Source organism: Coenobita brevimanus, chromosome 101, assembly GCF_032717465.1.
Source record: "Coenobita brevimanus isolate Jiangsu-jjx chromosome 101, ASM3271746v2, whole genome shotgun sequence".
NCBI classification, from domain to species: Eukaryota; Metazoa; Arthropoda; class Malacostraca; order Decapoda; family Coenobitidae; genus Coenobita; species Coenobita brevimanus.
The window spans coordinates 68,222,259-68,242,388 of NC_137054.1; the positions used below are offsets into that span (position 1 = coordinate 68,222,259).

The following is a 20,130-nucleotide window of genomic DNA, read 5'->3' on the forward strand; positions in this document are numbered from 1 at the left end:
AAAGTACTCGCAGTGCCTGTGGAGGGGTTACACCTGTCACATACCCATGTTCTTTCGTACTGTCTGGTACTTGTAGCTGTAGTGCATGTAGTGTGGATCCATTCTCTGCATGCTCTGCACTGGATAGTCCAAACATTCACCTAGTGGCTATGATGTGTAGGGAGCAATCCAGGCAAGTGTATCATGTTTGAGGTCCAAGATTGCTTTCAATGTCTCCAACAAGTGTGGGGAGAGGGGAAATGACTGCCAAGAAGCCATTTACGTCTGCACAAAAAACAGCACGGGAAGCAGCTATGTATTGTATATAATAAGTTTTGTGTGCATGAGCACTATGCATTCATGTATACGTGTGTCATATGCACGTGCTGTGCATATGTGTGTGTTGCATGTATGTGTGTTGTGCATATGTGTGTGGTGGAGGTATGAATGTTGTGCATATTTGTGCACTGGCAAGGTGTTTAGGGTACTTTTTCATAAAAAGTAATGTATAAAGAGTAAACTTGTGACTTTACTAAAGTAAATGATTTCATAATGATTTTTCTGTTCTTCTATTGCAAAGTTTTCGTCTAAGCAGTACCTTGTCAGCAGCAGGTAGGTACGTTACTCAAGGCCCCACTGTAGTAAATTACACTTGTTGAGATGCAACTTGTTTCATTTTTGTGGCTAGTTATGGTATTAATATACAGTCATCAATCATTTTTCAGAGTTTTGCTTTTGCTGGATTTTTTTTTTTTTTTTAAATTTATTTATTTATTTTTTTTTTTTTGTAGGATACCCCCATGGAATTTACTAGAGAGTGACTAATTTTTTGCAGGGTTTGGTAAGTACAGTACTCACAAAGGCCACAGATGATTCTCAACATATCAGGTAATGTGTTTTCCCCTGCATGGCATACTCTCCATCCCCCTACCCAGTCAGTCTCCTCTTATTCCCCCCCACCCCTTCCCATACCTATACCACAGCTGCACCACTCTCATTTCAAAGGAAAGTTCTGGACACACACAGAAGCTGCCAATTTTCCCTAGCAAGGTTGGCTTTCCACCTCTTCCCTCAGCCAGTCATCCTTCTCCACATTCAACTCCCCCACCCTATCCCCCTTTCTTGCACCATCCTTTGCATCTCATTGCAGAATGGCAGTGCATGTGTCTTGTCTACAAAATGTTTCTCACAAATCTCTCCAGCCACCATTAACTGTCCTCACGCACTCTTACCACCATACAGAGAACTTCTCGACTCTACTCCAGAACACTTTACTCCAGCACCATGTGGCATTCCTATTGTATAGTGTTGAACTAAGCTGAGTGACTGCAAGTCACAGACTCTAAGAGAGCAGCAAATTCCAATGCCTTTAGCACTCCTAAGTGCCAGGTGAAGGTAATATCCTCAAAAACAATGGTGCAAGTGATAGATGAGTTGTTGCTGTTATTGCTTAGCCCCAGTGTGTTTGGCTGAACAATCCCTCTGATCACTGGCAAGCAACTGCTTCTGTGGTGCTGCACTACAATACAGTGCATACACCTTGTAGAGATCAGCACCTCACCAGAGAGAGACCAGGGTCCTTCCCACAGTGAGGTGCGGGGAAATATGAGGTGGTTTGGCTCCCAGGCAGGCACTGCAGCTGCATCACTCAGGGTGCACAGTGCCACCATGTGTAAGCCCTGTGCCATTTAATGGGAATGCTGTATATCACAGCTGGCGGTGTGGCACATAAGAAAAACAAGAAGGCTGTATGGGATGAAGTGCATGCTAGTGCCCCACCGTGCAGTGCCAAAAATGTTACAGTGATGAGAAACCTGGTCAAGATGCAGATGGAGAAAGCATTGTATCTTTAAAAGGAGAACCAGTCATGTAATGGAGCTGCCATAGATCTGAACGTCATGCAGGGGCGAGCTAAGGCTCTACATGAACACTTGAGGTCCTCAGTCCCAGACCCTAATACTCCCAGCACCAACACAGCCCCTGGCCCTGAATTCCATACTGGCAAGGGCTGGTTTGAGAGGTTCAGGAAGTGGTTCTCCCTCATGAGCACCAAGATGATGGTAAAAGTCAGCTTTGCTGACCACAAGGCAGCAACACAATTTCCTAATTAACTAAAGAGGATCTTATATGGAAAGGGGTATGGGCTACAGAAGGTGTGGAACATGGACCAGAGAGGACTGTACTAGAAAACAATGCCACAGGGAACATTCATTGTGCAGGAGGAACCCAAGACACCAGAACTTACTGTAAGGCTGTAAGGGACCACTGAACTATGCTGCTGCACAGAAATGCAACAGGGCACATGATAAAGTCTGGCTTCATTAACATATCTAACAAACCCAGGGCATTGCTGTTCTGCAAACTGGATGTTCAGTTAGAGTGCATGGACCACCAGCATTACCTTGCCTGGTTTCACCTTTGCTTTGTGCTTGAAGTGAAGCAATACCTGCAAGAGCTGGTGAATAAGCTTAAGGTCTTGCTGATGCTGGACAATACACCATGACACCCAGGGTCACTGGTGTTCATACCTGAGAAGGTGAAGGTGATGCTTCTGCCTCCAACTACCACCACACTCATCCACCTGATAGATCAGCATGTGTTACATGTATTTAAGCCCTACTTCAAGAAGATCTCAAAGGCTTATCTCCATGCAACCTTGGAAAATGATCTGTGAATGTTGAGATACTGGAGGCGATTCATCAATGCGGATTGCTTGACTGTGGTGGAGGAAACACTATTGGCCATGAAACTCAAAACTATATGCTTGGTGGATGCCATTGTAGCCCAGATGTGATTGTGGCTTCACCTGTTTTTTACCCAACAGCATCACTTCTGACAGTGAAGAGAACAGTACCTCTGGCATGAGATACTAAAAATGATGACTTCAGGGACATGCAAGAATGCAAGTTCTGGAGACTGTCAAAATCCACGAAGGAAATCTGACCAACAACAATTTGGTGGAGACTGCTCAGCTGGCTGAAGCTGCCAAAGATGAAACTAAAGGGCACAGCAGAGAGTGAAACGAAAGCAAAACCATGGCACTGGACCACCTAGGGAATCACAAGCTAAGGCTAAGGTCAATCAAAGACTCGGTCTGTGACATGGATCCCTCCATGGTACGGGCCCTGAAAATAAATGTGTGCGCTAGGCAAAGAAACAGTGTCCTTCTGCAGCTACAAGGAGGAACAATGCCCTACTGCAACATCATGGAGGAAGTATTCGCAATCACCATGTTCTCTGGCAGAAATGAGAAAACTTCTGAAGACCCAGGACAGCTGCTTCTTCCTTCACCCAAGTAAGCCGAATTTGTCTCACTCCAGATATCTCAAGCCATATACCCCTTCTCCACCTGCATTCCGCATGTGCAACAAGGGGGAGGATAATCCACCCCTATTAAATGGAGGTGACATGGATGAGACAGAGGTCCTGTAACTTAAGGCCAACATACCATGCACTTATGGCTCACTGCTCACCTATCACCAGCAACTATATAGCTAATCATTATCGTTATCTACCTCATCATACTCATCGTCACTGTTACACAGTCATCCACCAAGTTGATCATGCTCTTGCACAACAGCTCAGGGTATAACCATGTGTACCCATGTATATTTCACTTAATACTTTTCTGTACAGCACAGTGCAAGTATTGATGTATTCCACCGAAATATTCAACCCATGTACAGTAGAACTTCACTATGACTGACTAAGTGGGGCCCAAGCCATTCCGAAAAAAGCGAAATTCCGATCAAAGCGACATCAGGACTTCTCCCTGTTAACCCGTACTTTTTCCAATCTCTCAGACATTAGTCCAGATCACACCAATGGTTTTTAAACTGTTTACACGACCACTGCAGCGCTGTATTGTATTATATATTCACTACAATAATCTAATAATATATATAATAATACTGTACTGTACACTGATAAGCATGTCTTTTATTTACCTTATTGTGGGGAACACAGCTGAAGTGGTCAGGCAGTCCAGACTGCTGCTGGCTTTATCGGGCTTTTTTTTTTTTTTTTTTTTGGGCAAAGGCTTTAGGGCCTATATCTCAGGGGCAGTAGCCTATACCAAGGCCCAGTAGTCCTCCTACACCTCCTCATGTCACCACTTCGGTGCTATCACCCACCGTCCATATTGAATACATGCTAGGGCTGTCTCATACAGGACTGGTGTACTGGTATTAGCAGGGGTATTTTTACGACATGTCGGCAGCTCATCTGGTAGATCAGTCAAGTCTGCTTTTTATGAAATTCAAATCCTTAAACTGTTCCCTGCCCCAGCCAAGCTTTGAACCTGAGTCCATCTACTGATGTTCATTATACTGAGGTTTACTAAATATTACTATGTTTCTGACCATCTCAAAATATATTCTGAGTATATTCTGGTATCTGGTATCTGTTGATGTTGTGTGGCACTGGAAAGGGGTTTGTACACCATCCTGTAGCAAAGATACAGCCCAATGCTGCCTTGGTAGGCCCATAGTTGAAGTCATTCATGTAATACTGGTGTATTCTGCTCAAGTAACGTTTTATTTTTAAACAGTTAAGCCATCTCAAAATACACTTTAAATGAGCAGAATCAGGAATCTGTTAGTGTTCTGAGGCACCACAAGGCATCTGTGGGCCATCCCGTGGTAAATTTATGGTCCAGTGAGGGCTCTGTAACCCCATAAGATATCAGTCACATGCTTTCATGGAAATTACCATAATTTCTTGAAGGCGGTGGCTGAATCGGTAGAGAGGCGGCCTGCAGTCCTAATGGACCCAGGATCGAATCCCGGCTGGGGCAGGGAACAGTTTAAGGATTTGAATTTCCTAAAAGGCAGACTTTCCTGATCTACCAGATGACCCGCTGACATGTCGTAAAAATACCCCCGCTAATACCAATACACCAGTCCTGTATGAGACAGCCCTAGCATGTATTCAATATGGACGGTGGGTGTTAGCGCCGAAGTGGTGACATGTGGAGGTGTAGGAGGACTACTGGGCCTTGGGAAAGGTGACTGCCCCTAAGAAATAGGCCCTGAGCCTTTGCCCAGAGTCGGACACATAAAAAAAAAAAAAAAAAAAAAAAAAAAACATAACCCCCATGAAAAATGCAGGATGACTGTAGTTCATTCTAGTGATTTCTTTACAGGTAATATTCAGGTGTTTTGACAAATTCTGTTGCTGAAACTGGCAATTTTTTTTTTCTGATTTTGGCACTGAAAAACTGGCATGCAGTTTTTTTCTTTATATTGACTTGTTATAGTGGTAAAGTAACAAAATACAATTTATTCATGCTTACTGTTATTTTCAAAATTTATTGCCATGGCAAACACATCTAAGATTCTGGCATTCCACAATTTATTTATTTATTTATTCATTTATTTACTTATTTTTTGTGCACCAAACAGAGTTCAGCAATATACTGTGGTTTAAAAGATCTGGAATTGATATGATTTGAAAAAATATCACTAGGGCCAGTGTGGGGAGAAAATACCTCTGGCCTGCACTAGCAGTTAAAGGGATAGTACATAACACATCCCAAATAACTTTTCTGCAGAAATACAACTCCATCCAAAAATTCATACTGTACTGCATCCAAGGTGGAAGGCACAAGCTCCATTCTATCCTTTAATGATGATGACAAGTTACTTCCAGAACTTATTAACATAGGCTAAGAGAAGCTAGTGCCATGGCAGCTTCAGTCACACATTAACAATAAAGATGAGAAAAATATTTATACTGTATACTCGTAGATACGGGGGAATGATACTGTTGGTTAATGAAGGAAATATAATGGTATTCTGCTTTTATCCATCAAAAAAATAAACATATTACACAAATAACTGAAACTACGGATAATTCTGGATATGAATCAATAAATGAACCATAAGCTAAATACAGTGCTTCCTACCCAAAATATGTGCACCTGTTTCAATAACAAGCTGAGGGTAAGGGAAGCTCCACAACTGAAAACACACACACACACACACACACACACACACACACACACACACACACACACACTCTCTCTCTCTCTCTTCTAACTTCATGTAGAAGGATATACTGTATTAATTCAACATGAAGGAAGACAGAGAGTGCAAAAATCACAGCCTACAATCAGATCAAGGCTGAATCTTTGAGTGCCACTGACTTTGACCTTTGTCTTATTGCTCTCAAAACTGAACCCTTAACTCATCCACCAAATTTGGTCCAAACTGTATTAAAATTGTGTACACTGTATTTGTCCTGAGACCTTCACCTTTTACTTATTCTTATGAAAAAATCAGTTCATCCACTTCTAACCTTAAACCCTTCCACCAAATCTGGTCCTAACCAAATCAAAGCTGAGTTACTGGGGCAAAATTTGAGCCTGCTTTGTGACATTCAATGTTTACCTTTGATCAATTCTTCTCCAGACTGAATTGCTTCATCCCCCTGTCCCTTAACCCTTCCACCAAGTCTGGTAAAAATCAGTATCAGATGCAAACTCAGTGAGTTAACCTTATCCTTGACCTATGATCCATGATTTGTTTTGACAAAGTCAATCACCTGTTCCTCTGATGGTCCACAATCATTATGACAAACTTGGTGTAATCCCACCCAATATTTTTTCCTCTTAACCTTGCTTACAAAATGACAGGCAGACAAACAAGCCAAACCAAGCACATAACTTCCTCATGCTTTCACACACACCTATGTAAGTAACATTTACATTCTAGCCACTATTCCTGAATAATTTGGTGCTTGAGCAAGAGTTCTATCAGGATGTACATTTCATGTGATTTAAACATCCATGCTGTTTACAAGCAACTGACCATTTTGTTTATCCTTAAAGCTGAATACAGTAGTTGTTCATGAATACTGATTTAAAATATTTCTCAGATACTGTCAGGGTCTGGGGATCACTAGAACGTGATGAACTCGTAACCCACATATTCTTACTGAATCATATCTGCCCTAATTATATTCTGTTACTGGCTTTTTCATTCTTCTGTCTACTTTTTCACTGCAGCAGGATGTCAGCATATTATTTCCAACATTAATCAGCAGTATGAATTTGCAGTATCTACAAAAATATCATTCTCATTTTATTTCTGTTGTCATTAAATGAATGAAACTGCTCTGGCCCTAGCTCCTCTCCTTGTGACGGGGAGAGTTCTGGGCAGTAACCTGTTGTCTGATAAGGGTGGATGGAATAAGGCTTGCAGTTTCCACCTTTGGTGCAGTACAAAAATATGAATGGAACTGTGCGTTTGCAAAATTGTGAAAAATTTTGATACAAAAGTGTAGTTGATGTCACAAAGTCCCTGAATAATTTCCAGTTAATACCATCCAAACAATGAAGTACTAATAAACATGATTTTTTTTTTTTTTTTTTTTTTTTTTTTTTTTTTATCTCAATGAAAAAATTGCAATCTAAAGTTGCCCAAGTCTGGATACTGGGTACGCAGTTCATTACTGTAATAGCATTAAGTTTGGTATTGTGAAGTAAAACAGTACATTTCAGTGACTCCAGAAAATAACTTAAAGCTTCTGTAGCAGGAAAATGAGGTTAGAAATTAAGCCAGTCAGTTCCTTCTTTGTTCAATATGAGGAAAGTAAGCACAGATTCAGAGGATACATCTTGCAACTTCCAGGCAACAAAAGGTGGCAAAAATATAGTATTTTTTTGTCTGCTAATGTATCCCAAAGAATTGTCTACATTCTCAATAATAACCCACCATAAACGGTTATTTTTTTTTTCCAGAGAATTTTGAACTATTTGTGTCAGTATCTACAATAAAAGTTCATGTACCATATGTATCTTCATTCACACCATTTGGAGTACAAAAGCCGTAGGTCAAAATGATAATTACAAAATAGTTTTTAACATTTTCTGTGATGCAAAATGTCTCAGTCAAACTATTCTGTCAGATTATGTTAAATTCATATATCAGAATATATTGATCAAAATCTTCATTATATATTTCATTATTCTCAATAGGACAAAAATAAGCAGGATATTTCACTAACCATATTTGATCCTCAGGAATTGCTGGTTTGTTGGTACACTAAACGTCTAGAAGCTTTGTATTAACAGATCAATGCTGGCTCTGTAATATAAAAAAACCTGTAAATGCTAACACAAGTAACAATGAATATTATTAGCCAGTTTTATGTGCACTCTACACATTACAATGGAGAAGATATGCATGCACTTAAACTTTCCATAAAGAACTAAAAGTCTGTGAACAAAGTGTATCAAAATAAGTACAGGTTGAAGCTCAATTTAACAGACAAATCAGGAATGGCACTCTGCCATTAAATCAGATATTCCATTAAACTCAATCGAATACAGTAAAGATAATATATAATGCCAATGATCCTGGGAAACCCCATGCGATTTCAGTTTTGTGCTAAATCATGGTATACATTTGCTTGAAAAATAATGGTTAGCTTTATATTCCCTATATTTTCCTGCAAAACATCCAAATATCTCTAAGACATCGCGACAGAAACTCAAATGTCTAAAACCTCCACACTAAGACCAACTGCATGATGGAGTAACACAGCTAAGTTTACACGATTTCCACTGTATTTCTCAGACATTGACCCAGATGATTTTTTTCTTAAAGCTGGTGGGTTACCATTCCTAACCATCAATTTTGTCCCTGTAAATACAGCTTCTGGCAATATTTCCTGCTCCACCAGTACCACAGTAACCACCTACACACACCACTAACCCCACTATATCTCAGCTTGAATTTTCACCCACCTGCCTGGTCAGAATGGTGTATCAACAGTAATTTGGAAAAACAGTATATAATTTGGAAGTGATTAAAACAATAAGAGATTTGTATTATGTTAAAAACAAAAACAATGAAGCTATTAAGTGTGTGTGTGTGTCACACCCCAATCAGCTGTTCACATTTACTGAAGTTCTCCAAGGAGTTTAATAAAAGATTTATTACTCTTCCCTTAAGTAAATGTTTTTTCCACTTTTCTTACCGTTTTCATAGCAAGGCAGAGCCCCTGTTGGGTACTAAAACATTGTTAACCTCAATACTACGGTAAAAAATGCCATTAAACCCCAATAGTGCCACAAAAAATTTTAACTGGTGTTAAATACCACAATCCAATATATCCCCTTCCATTAAATCAAGGCTCAACCTATAGAGTATTATACTGTCATCACTGCATCACAGACCCACAATATGTTTAATCTGGGGAGCACCTTGATCATTAAATATTTATAAAATGAATACAATAAAGTAAGTTCAGTACTTCCATCTGACCTTTATTCTGATAACACAAACTACATTATTTCTGCTATGAATTACTGCTCTAACATATCTATGGAAAATATAAATGAGAATGACAAATGTTATACAGCAGTCCTCAAGAGTAACCACTAATCTGCATGTCCATACTCAAATATCTATGGATCATAATTAACCAACTCCTGATGGCAAAAATGGCCCACTGTCAAGACAGTCAATAATAGATCTGAACCGGACTATGGATGAAATCTTGACAACTACATGGACTTAATGAACCTAAACTGTTAACCTCTCAAGGACAGCTGATAATAAATGTACTTTATGTAGGTGGGGACACCCGCCATCTACAAATTTGATGGATGTGACTGTCACAATCAAATAGTTTCCTGTAATCTCAGGAACCACTTGCTACACTGGGTGGTAACCATATAACTAAATAGGTTAACGTGCTCCAACTGGATGGGGCCCATATCCAATGGGGGTTGGGATATATTGCTCACTTGATGCCAATCAGAGGCAAGCAAGGCCAGTTGCTCTTGCCTTAAATGTCAGGACTGAGTAGTCTAGCCCAAGATCCCTACACTCCAAATACAGCTAACATGATTTGAATGACAAAAAGGTAGACTTTTACTCTGGCACATAGCCAACAATGCACTTGCCAAAGGAGAATCCCCTGTTTTGTATCTCAATTAACCTCTCAATGGCAGCTGACAGTCTAATGTATTTTATTTAACTTTGGTTAATGCAACACGACTTTACTAGCCACAAGGAGCTCACTCATCATCAAAGGGCTAAAAGGGTTAAAACCTATTAACACATGTTTCTCACACAAAAAAAATAAAAATAAAAAAAATAATATCATCACCACCACCAGTATACAGTAATTTACTTCTTGTACAGGACAGGAAGAAATCAGTAGGATAGAAGTTGTGGAAGCAATGAAGAAAGTTAAATCAGGGAAAGCCCTAGGAATTGATGGAGTGTGTATTTACCTATTTGTATTTACCTATTTGTAGTATACAGGAATTGAGCAATGCTCGTGTTGTCCTGTCTCCATATCCACATTTATCAAGTCTACCTTTACACACATGAATGTTTTTCTCATGCACCACCTATTTGTCTAAGTCGTTTCAAATATTTAAGAATATACCTAATTGTGATATACACGGACTGTACTATGCTCGTGGGTTTCCGTCGCTGTTTCTCAATAAGTCGAATTTAACTTTAAACTCGTTTAAGTTTTTAGACTGGACGATCTCTTTGTCCAGGCTATTCCATAAGTCTATACTTCTGTAAGGAAAGCTATATTTCTTGATATCCTTCAAGCAGCTTGACTTTTTCAATTTCATTCCATGTCCTCTTGTTGCTCTCTTATCCCATACAAACAGATCTTCTTTGTCAATTTTATCTACTCCCACCATGGTCCTGAACACCGCAATCACGTCTCCCCTCTTTCTCCTTTCCTCTAACGAAGGCAAATCCAGTTTTTCCAGCCTCTCTCTGTATGACAGGTCTGTCAGACTGGGGACCATCTTGGTTGCTGTTCTTTGTATTCTCTCAATCTTGTTTATATCTTTCTTTTTGTGTGGGGACCACACTACCGCTGCATATTCTAACCTGGGGCGGATCATGGCCACTATCAATTTTTTCATCATTTCCTCATCCATATAATGAAATGCTACTCTTATGTTAGTCAAGAGCTTATAAGTCTCTCCAACTATCTTGTTAATGTGCTTTTCTGGTGACAAACTATCTTGGACCAGCACTCCCAAATCTTTCTCTTCTCTCCTTTTTGTGATTAATTCATTACCCAAAAATAATTCAGTGATGGTCTCCTGGTACTTTTACCCATTTCCAATATTTTACATTTCTTTACATTAAATTTCATTTCCCACGTCCGGCTCCAATTGTGTATCCTATCCAAATCCTCCTGCAGTATTTTACAATCCTCCTCAACCTCTGTCTTCCTCAAGATCTTTACATCATCAGCAAACAGACTCGCATAACTGTTCACTCCATCTACCATATCATTTACGTAAATCAGGAACATTACTGGCGCCAACACTGAGCCTTGAGGGACTCCACTTGTTACTTCCCTCCATCCAGACATCTTTTCCTTTATTACTGTCCTCATTTGTCTGTCTCTCAAAAAGTCTCTCATCCATTCCAGAAGTTTCCCCTTTAGTCCTCCTATATATTCTAGTTTCCACATTAGTCTCTTATGAGGTACCTTGTCAAAGGCCTTCTCTAAGTCTAAGTACACACAATCCACCCAACCATCTCTCTCCTGTACCACATCAATCGCTCTTGAGTAAAAGCTCAACAAGTTTGAAACACATGACCTTCCACTTCTGAATCCAAACTGACATTCAGCCAAAATATTCATCTCTTCCAGATATTTTATCCATCTATCTTTCAGGATTCTCTCACACAATTTTGCGACCATGCTGGTTAGAGACACTGGTCTATAATTCAGGGGTTCTTCCCTGTTTCCTCCTTTGTAAATTGGTACCACATTTGCCCTCTTCCATTCTTTTGGCACTTTCCCCTCTTCCAGTGAGCATACAATTAAGCTGTGAATTTTATCCGCCAGTTGTTCTCTGCATTCCTTCAGTACCCAATTAGAAATTCCATCAGGTCCTGGGGCTTTCCTTACATCTTGAGTTTCCAGTAATTTATACACTTCCTGCACCTCCACTTTTATATCTTTCATCACCGGAACATTTCTAATCACTCCCTCCCCTTCCACAAGCTCCTTTTCTTTAGTGAAAACTGACTGGAAACGTTTGTTCATTATTTCTGCTTGCACTGCCGCATCCTTAAAGACCTCTCCATCTACTTTCAGCTTGGTGATTCCTTCCTTTTGTTTCAGTTTGCCATTAACAAATCTATAAAACAGTTTGGGTTCATCCTTGCATTTGTCAATTATACCTTTCTCAAAATTCCTTTCTTCTTCCCTACGTATTCTTGTGTATTCGTTTCTTGTTCTTTTATATTCTTCCTTTGTTCTGTCGTTACCTCTCTTTCTCCAATTGTTCCACGCCTTATCTCTCTCTTTTTTGGCTATCATACACCTTCTATTAAACCACTCCTTTTTCCTGTTTTCTTTCCCTCTTACTCTTGGTACAAATTTTTCCACTCCCAAATTATAGAGGTCTAGAAAGATATCCCACTTCCTCTGTATCTCTCTTGTTTCTCTGAATTTTCTCCAATCCGCATTTTCAAAAAAGTTTCTCAATCCTGTAAAATTTGCTTTGCCAAAGTTGTATCTTCCCTGTCTATGAAGCTCGTCTCTTGGCTCGACGTTTCCTATTAACATCTGGAACTCAATGACCACATGATCACTTTTTCCCAAAGGACAGAGATATTCCAATGATTCTATTACATCGGGTTCTTTGGTGAACAGTAAATCTAACCTTGCTGGTGTGTCCTCACCTCGAAACCGTGTCTCTTCTTTGACCCACTGCGTCATCACATTATTCATTATTATATTTAATAACATAGTACCCCACGAATCCTCGCCGCCTCCCGAGTACCATTCCTCCCAGTTCACCTCTTTACAATTAAAGTCACCCACCAAAATTATATTATTGCTTTTCTCAATTATTTTTTGCAAGTAGTTAGCCATATCTGAGAACATCTCATGGTATTCGTCATCCTTCCATGCTCTCGTCTTTGGGGAACATACACTACCGCCATATCTCTCTTAACATTCTCTCCAGTTTCTAATTTCATATATATCACTTCAGCCCTGCCTTCTCCCATTTCCACAGTATCTACATTTATGTTGTTCTTCACTGCTATCATCACTCCTCCTCCCTTTTTTTCTTTCCTGTCTTTTCTCCACAGTTTGTATTTACCATCTCCCAAATGAACATCAATATCTTCTCTTAATTTGGTCTCTACAAGGCACATGACATCAGGTTCATGTTCTCTCAAGAAATCATTAATTTCGATCCTTGTCGACATGAAACCATCAACATTAGTATATATCACCTTCAAATTATTTTTGACATTATTAATACCCTCTTCTCTCCTACTCTCTGTCCGTACCACTTCTTCAACTTCTGATCTTTCACAACCATCCCCCCTAGTTTCCTTCACTTCTATTTCCTTAAATACCATTTCCTTACTTTCATATCCAATACTCTCCAAAAAAAGTATTACGTTCTTCCTCTGTCCTCTTATCATTTTTTTCCTTTACTTCTTCCTTTAATGATTTTAAAACTTCTCTTTCTTCTTCATTCAGATCTTTTCTTATTATAATATTTTCCATCCCCGCCTCTTTGCTTAATTTCCAGGTCACTTTAAGTATCTCATTTATTACACTTTCTGATGTAAATTTGACTCTCATTGGTCTTGTTTCCCCTTTCTTATAAGGCCCTATCCTCCTTACTTCCTCAATTTCTTTTACCCACTTGTCTCCTTCGGGGTCAATCTTGCCTAATATTCCTCTCACCATGTTCGTGTCTTTCTCGAGTCTTGCGAACCTAACCTTTTCTTCCTCTTCCCTGTTTCCAAATACTACCACACATCTGTTCCTTTCTACAGTTTCTCTCACTATTTTCTCTTTTCCTTCAGTATTTTCACTACATTTTCTTCCATTTCTTTCTTGTTCATTTCCCTTTCTTCCTGGATGATCTCTCTTAAGCTGACCACTTCTTTCTGTTCTTCTTCTACGTGTGCCCACTTTGCCTTGTGTTCTTCTAGTACATTACTCACCTTCTCCGTTTTATTAGTACTCTCTTCAAGTTTCCTCCTCAGTTCAACATTCTCCCTCTTCAAATTCTTAATCTCTTCATTGGCTGTTTCGTTGGACTGGATTAGACTCTGTATGGTGGTTTCCGTATTTCCTGACACATCCTTTATCACTAGATTCTCTACTTTTTTTTCGAGTTCACTAATCCTCATAATTAATGTTTTCACCAGGTCCATGACATTAGTATTAGCATCAAATCCTTGAAATTCCATTCCCTCATTGTTTACATTTTCGGCCATCTTTAACGTACCGGTAAAGTACCTAAACAGCTGTTACCGAATAAGCCACAAACATTCATGTATACTATTGCCAACAAATCTTTACATTTTTGGTAGTCTACCAACTTCCATTATTTTAAATTTAAAGAAAGACCCTAGGAGACAGGACAGACAAAATTCCTGAAACTACTCAAGGTTAGGAGCGATGCCTGGGACGACCTCTCTCTCCGGCTGCTCGTGTGGTGAAATGCTGAAGCATGGGGGAGAGATAGTAGTCGAATGGATGTGGAAGATGTGCAGATTGGCCTGGGAGGAAGGTAGAGTCCCGGAGGATTGGAAGTCAGGTATAATTATTCCCTTGTACAAAGGAAAAGGGGAAAAAGAAGTGTGTGGTAATCATAGGGGCATTTGTCTTCTTAGTATAATAGGAAAAGTGTATGGTAGGATACTTATTGACAGAGTTAGAGAAAGAACAGAGAAATTAGTTGGAGAAGAACAGGGAGGCTTTAGGAAGGGAAGAGGTTGTGTAGATCAGATATTCATTCTCAGATCTTTAGTGGAAAAGTTTCTTGAGAAGGGAAAGAAGTTGTATGCGGCTTTCATGGATTTGGAGAAAGCATATGACAGGGTGGATAGACTAGGATTGTGGAAAGTGTTAAGAATATATGGAGTAGATGGGAAGTTGCTGAATGCTGTGAAGAGTATGTACGATGGTGCGAAGGCTGCAGTGCGTGTGGATGGTGAACTAAGTGAATTTTTCTCTTTGAAAGTTGGGTTGAAACAGGGATGTGTCATGTCTCCATGGTTGTTCAATCTGTACATGGATGGGGTAATAAAAGAGGTACAAGGTAGGGTAGTGGATGTTGGAGTGGCCCTGGTGAGAGAGGATAGTGTTTGGAAACTCCCTGTACTGTTGTTTGCAGATGATACTGTGTTGTTGAGTGAAGACGAAGGGGAGCTGCAAGGCTTGGTGGATGAGTTTGAGAGAGTGTGTAAGAAACGGAATCTAAAGGTGAATGTAGGGAAGAGTAAAGTGATGGTCTTTGAGAGAGGTGAAGTCAGTGAATGTACAGCGAGGTTGGATGGTGAGGAATTGGAAAATGTGAGTACGTTTAAGTACTTGGGTAGTGTGATGAGTAAAGATGGAGGTTTGGAGGGTGAAGTGCTTGAAAGGGTACAGCAGGGAAGAAAGGTTGCTGGTTCTTTGAAAGCAGTGATAAGAAACAGGGAAGTGAGCATGGAAGTGAAAAAGTTACTACATGACAGTATTGTGATACCAACTCTAACGTACGGAAGTGAAGCTTGGACGTTGTTGGAAGGACACAAGTCAAGAGTGAGGGCCGTGGAAATGAGTTATTTAAGAGGAGCCTGTGGAGTCACATGGAGAGACAGGCTGACGAATGAGAATATAAAGGAGCGTTGTGGTGTTGATGTGGATGTGATAGGAAGCGTTATGAGGAACACACTGAGGTGGTTTGGCCATGTGGAGAGGATGGAGGGTGAAAGACTGACGAAGAGAGTGTATGTGAGTGAGGTGGAGGGGGAAAGAGGGAGGGGGAGGCCGAGGATGAGATGGAGAGATGGGGTGGAGAGGTATATGAGAGAGGGGGGTGTGAGTTGGGAGCAGGGGAGTGAAATGGCAGGGGACAGGGCGACTTGGAGGCGATTTGTTTGTGGCCACCCCAAACGGGATTGAGGCGTCTGGCAATAGATAGATAGATAGATACTTCTTGTAATATTTTAGAACACAGTATATGTAACAGAAATACTCCCATGTATTTACATAAATTTAATCAAATACTGCATCCTAACTTATCACATTATGTACAATAATGTACATGCATTTGAGGCCCATCAGACATACTTCTGTGCTTTTTTTAGCTGCTCCTTCAATTTGAGCAACCTTGGAAAAAAAAAAAAATGTACATGGGCATAATACAATTCACAGCATGTAATAACAATCACAAGTAACACCTGCTAATACAATACATACATTTGCGGCCTATCTGATACCTGTAACACATTTTTCAGCTGTTCCCCATTTTCAGCATTTTTGCAGAAATCCTCTGTACATGAGTCTAATTCATGTCATACGGTACATTCTCATCACATAAGTGATATCATACCTTCTATTGTGAATCTCTTTACAGAAGTACAACCCCACCCTGTCAAAATTAGTGTAAAGGCATTCATCTGCTCTTATAAATATGCAGTCAGCTGTTGGAGATCAAAGTTAGTTTGAGAAGACATGCTGGGAAAGAGAGTAATGCAGAGATGGCTATGGCCAGCCAAACTCAGGTAGATCATTTTTTTTTTCTTTTATTTAACAAAGCTCATTTAAATCTCTTTCTTTCACTTCACACATTATATCTCTCTCTCTCTCTCCAGTATACCTATATTATATATATATATATATATACTGTATATATCCATCATCAATCCTATGTTACCCCATGAGGAGTGTAGGAGCCAGGGGCTAGGCAAGTTGGTCCTGACATTTAAGATGAGAGTGACCAGCTTCACTCATCCCTGAGTGGCATTACACGAGCAATAAACCCCAACCATCCCTTGGATATAAACCTACACCACCTCAATCCGATTGGAGTGCCTTAATTACTCACTAAACCACCAGATGCCATAATTTGGTTATATCGTTACCACCCAGCATAGTACAGGTAAATGGTTTTCTGGTGTACAGGAAACCATTTGGCTTGTCACTCAATGTAGAGTCACCCACGGGCAGAAGGAAGAGGAAAGAATGAAGGAATGAAAGCCAGAAAAGCAAGGAAGGGAAGAAGACAGGAAAGGGCAGACACCCAAGAGCAGCACTACATCAAGTGAGTGGATGGGGAGCGCCACCACCTACCACAAATATATATATATATATATATATACAGTAGGCTCGCACAGTGCGTGTCATCGCAGTGCGCGATTCACCTTGTGCACAACTGACCAAAAATCATAACCAAAAACCCTTCAATGCGCGAGTTTACCGCATAGAACGCGAGACAGAGGCAAGGAGTGGCTCAAACATGCCATTTTCTACTGGTGCACAACCACCCCTCACACAGCGCATCACATGTTGTCATTTTGATGCGTGATGGAAGGCAGGACTGAGCAGTGTATGTCAAACTTTAGCAAGATCCTTGCTGCCGTGGATAAGCTCAAGGAGGAGGTGAAGGAACAGGAAGTGAGCAACCTAAGAACGGAGGAACTTCTGGTTGGTATCGACAAACTCTTCCATTTCTACACAGACAGGCACAGGGAAGAAATAAACAGGAGAAGACAGACGCTCATAACAAGCTACACACAGCGGGCTCAAGTTGGTGAAATTGCGGAACCATCAACATCGTCTGCTCCTGTTCCTGTTGAGGATGAAGAGGATGCAATGTCAGAAGTGTCAGCATTGGACTTTGAAGGGGGTTTATTATCTGAAGTGAGTGACTTTGATGCTCCTGGGGAAGGTGCTCAAGAGGAGTCTGTGGAGGGAAGTGTTGGTGCGGTGGGAGGTGCGGTGGGGAGTGCGGCACTGTAAGTGTTGCTGTGCCTCGGAACCCCTGTTATTTAAGGTCATCAGGCCTGTTGTCTACTGTTGTTTACCCATATTTTGTTATTGTAGCTATAGCTTAGTACAATGTCTGAAACATATGACCTTTATTATGTCTCTAAGGGCCAAAAAATGTCCAGGTATGAGGGGGTACCGCCCATATGTAATTATTCCCAAAAGATTATGTATTCCTAGTACACGAATTCCCAGTGCGTGAGCTCGTGCACCGCCCAATCTCTCACGCACTGTGCGAGCCCACTGTATATATATATATACTGTATATATATATATATATATATATATGTATGTATATAGGTAGTTTTCAAGCCCTTTATTTATACTAAACATATGAATGACAGTACATAAGCTCCCTCATCATTAACTCCAAATGCTTGCGCAAGAGAGGCATAGTTGAATGCTTTTTGTCACGGGGTAGGTTGGAGATGACAAAATTTTTTCAACAGAAAGGATAACAGGTACACTGTTTCTGAAGTGGCAATGAGTGGTGGGAGGGGTGACATCCCCATCATGGTGACTGAAAAATTTGTTTTTAAAAAAGTAATTACCTGAGAGTAAATGACAGATAATGTCCATCAGACTAGTCCATAGTCAGATACAGTGTAATGTAAGTGTTCTCAGTCTATACACGACACTGTGGTGGAGATGACGGTGAAAATTAATAATTTTATGACACCCTCCTAATTGGAGTTGTGCTGAAGGTAAATGAGAAAAAGATGTCAGTGGTTGCATGTGATCCAAATGGCCATGCAGGTAGGTGCACCCATGACTGGAAGTCCTTGAGCAGGAAGGAAACAAATTCATGGCAACTACTGGCACACTCTGAACAAGACAGATCAAGCTAATGATGACCCAAGAATTTTGGTCAACCACTGACACCCAGTAATTGTTTTTTTTTTTATTGCACCAGATGATTGGCTGAAGAGTGTAATTGTAAATGTGTACAAAGGGAAGGGTGATGCCCTGGAAAAAGGAAATTATAGAGGCATAAAGCTTTTACATCAGATAATGAAGGTAATGGAGTGAGTTCTAGAAGGTATGATTAGAGGAAGAGTGAATACTGGTAAGATGCAGTTTGGGTTTATGTCAGGCAGGGGGACCACTGATGTCATATTCATTGTTTGACAGCTTCAGGAAAAATATATGGGAATGAAAGGGGAACTGTACTTTGTTTTTGTTGATTTGGAGAAGGCCTTTGTTAGAAGTGTAATACTGTATGGTAGTGAGACCTGGGCAGTAAAGGAGGAGGATATTCGCAGGCTCAAACATACAGAAAAGACAAAAATTAGGTGGATGTGCAGTGCGTCCCTGCATGCAAGGCCTGGGGGGGCTGTGTTTACAATGGAAGAGTTGAGAGGTAGGATGGGACTGGAGTGTAGTGGTGTTGTGATAAGGAGAGGTAGATTGAGGTGGTTTGGGAATGTGGAGAGAATGGGGGATGATAATTGGGTGCAGAAAGTGAGAATCATTAATATCAGGGTTGAGGTTGTGAGCGACAGACCAAAAAAGACCTGGGACGAGGTCATTAAGTGTGACCTCAGGGTTAATGGACTGAACAGGGAGGCTGCAATGGATCGTGCAGCATGGATAGCCACCATTAGGTGACCAAAGCCAACGCATGCAAGCATGTTGGAGCCTTTAAAAATGAAACGAAACGAAACAAAATGATAGTAAAGAAGGGGACAAGGTGTTTTGCTGTGGGATGTAAGACACCACTACTGCTGTGCAATAGGGAGGTTGTGCGATCTTTACTTGCCAATCATCTTACATAAATTAAGTAGGATTAGGTTTAGTGGAGAGGATACTAAATACTGTAATGTGGTTCGTGAAAAATGCGGAGTGAGGAAGTCTGTGGACATCAGAATCAAAAAGAGTGTACTGAGATGGTATGGTCATGTGGAGAGAATGGATAACAATAGAGTGGTGAATAGGGTATATCTGAGAGAATTCGAAGGAGGGAGGAGGCAAGGTAGGCCACTGAGAAGGTGGAGGGATATGGTGGATGAATGTGTGAGGAAGATAGGTATGGAAGTCAGTGAGGCTAGGGAACTGACAAGAGACTGAGCTGGCTGAATGAACGTTGTGAGAAGTGCACAATCAGGGATTTGGCGCCCCTTTTTAATGTGACAGCATTTGGACTGAATCTCTCCGATATTTATATGAAGCTACAGAGTGTGGTGAATGTTTTTGGCATGTCAGATAGAGCTAGGATTGCAGGGGCTTGAATGATGGGCGAATGGAAGCGTGGCCCACTGAATTGGGCTGTCTGGATGTTGCAACTCCTCACTCTGCCCTAGGGTGGGAAAGGAGGTCTGGATGATGATGATGATTAGGTTTCAAATATTAAGTACGGTT

At 40.6% G+C, this 20,130-nt stretch overlaps 1 protein-coding gene across 2 annotated transcripts in view; it reads right to left on the reverse strand.

Moving 5' to 3' along the window:
* The window catches only part of maf-S (MAF bZIP transcription factor K), a 38,778-nt gene that overhangs the window by 16,680 nt on the left and 1,968 nt on the right, over positions 1-20,130 (reverse strand). For both annotated transcript variants that reach the window (XM_080284257.1, XM_080284256.1), the window contains exon 2: positions 7,987-8,066. In XM_080284257.1, the coding sequence (XP_080140383.1) occupies positions 7,987-7,989 (3 nt within the window). In that variant the 5' untranslated portion in view covers positions 7,990-8,066. The remainder of the gene's footprint in view (positions 1-7,986; positions 8,067-20,130) is intronic.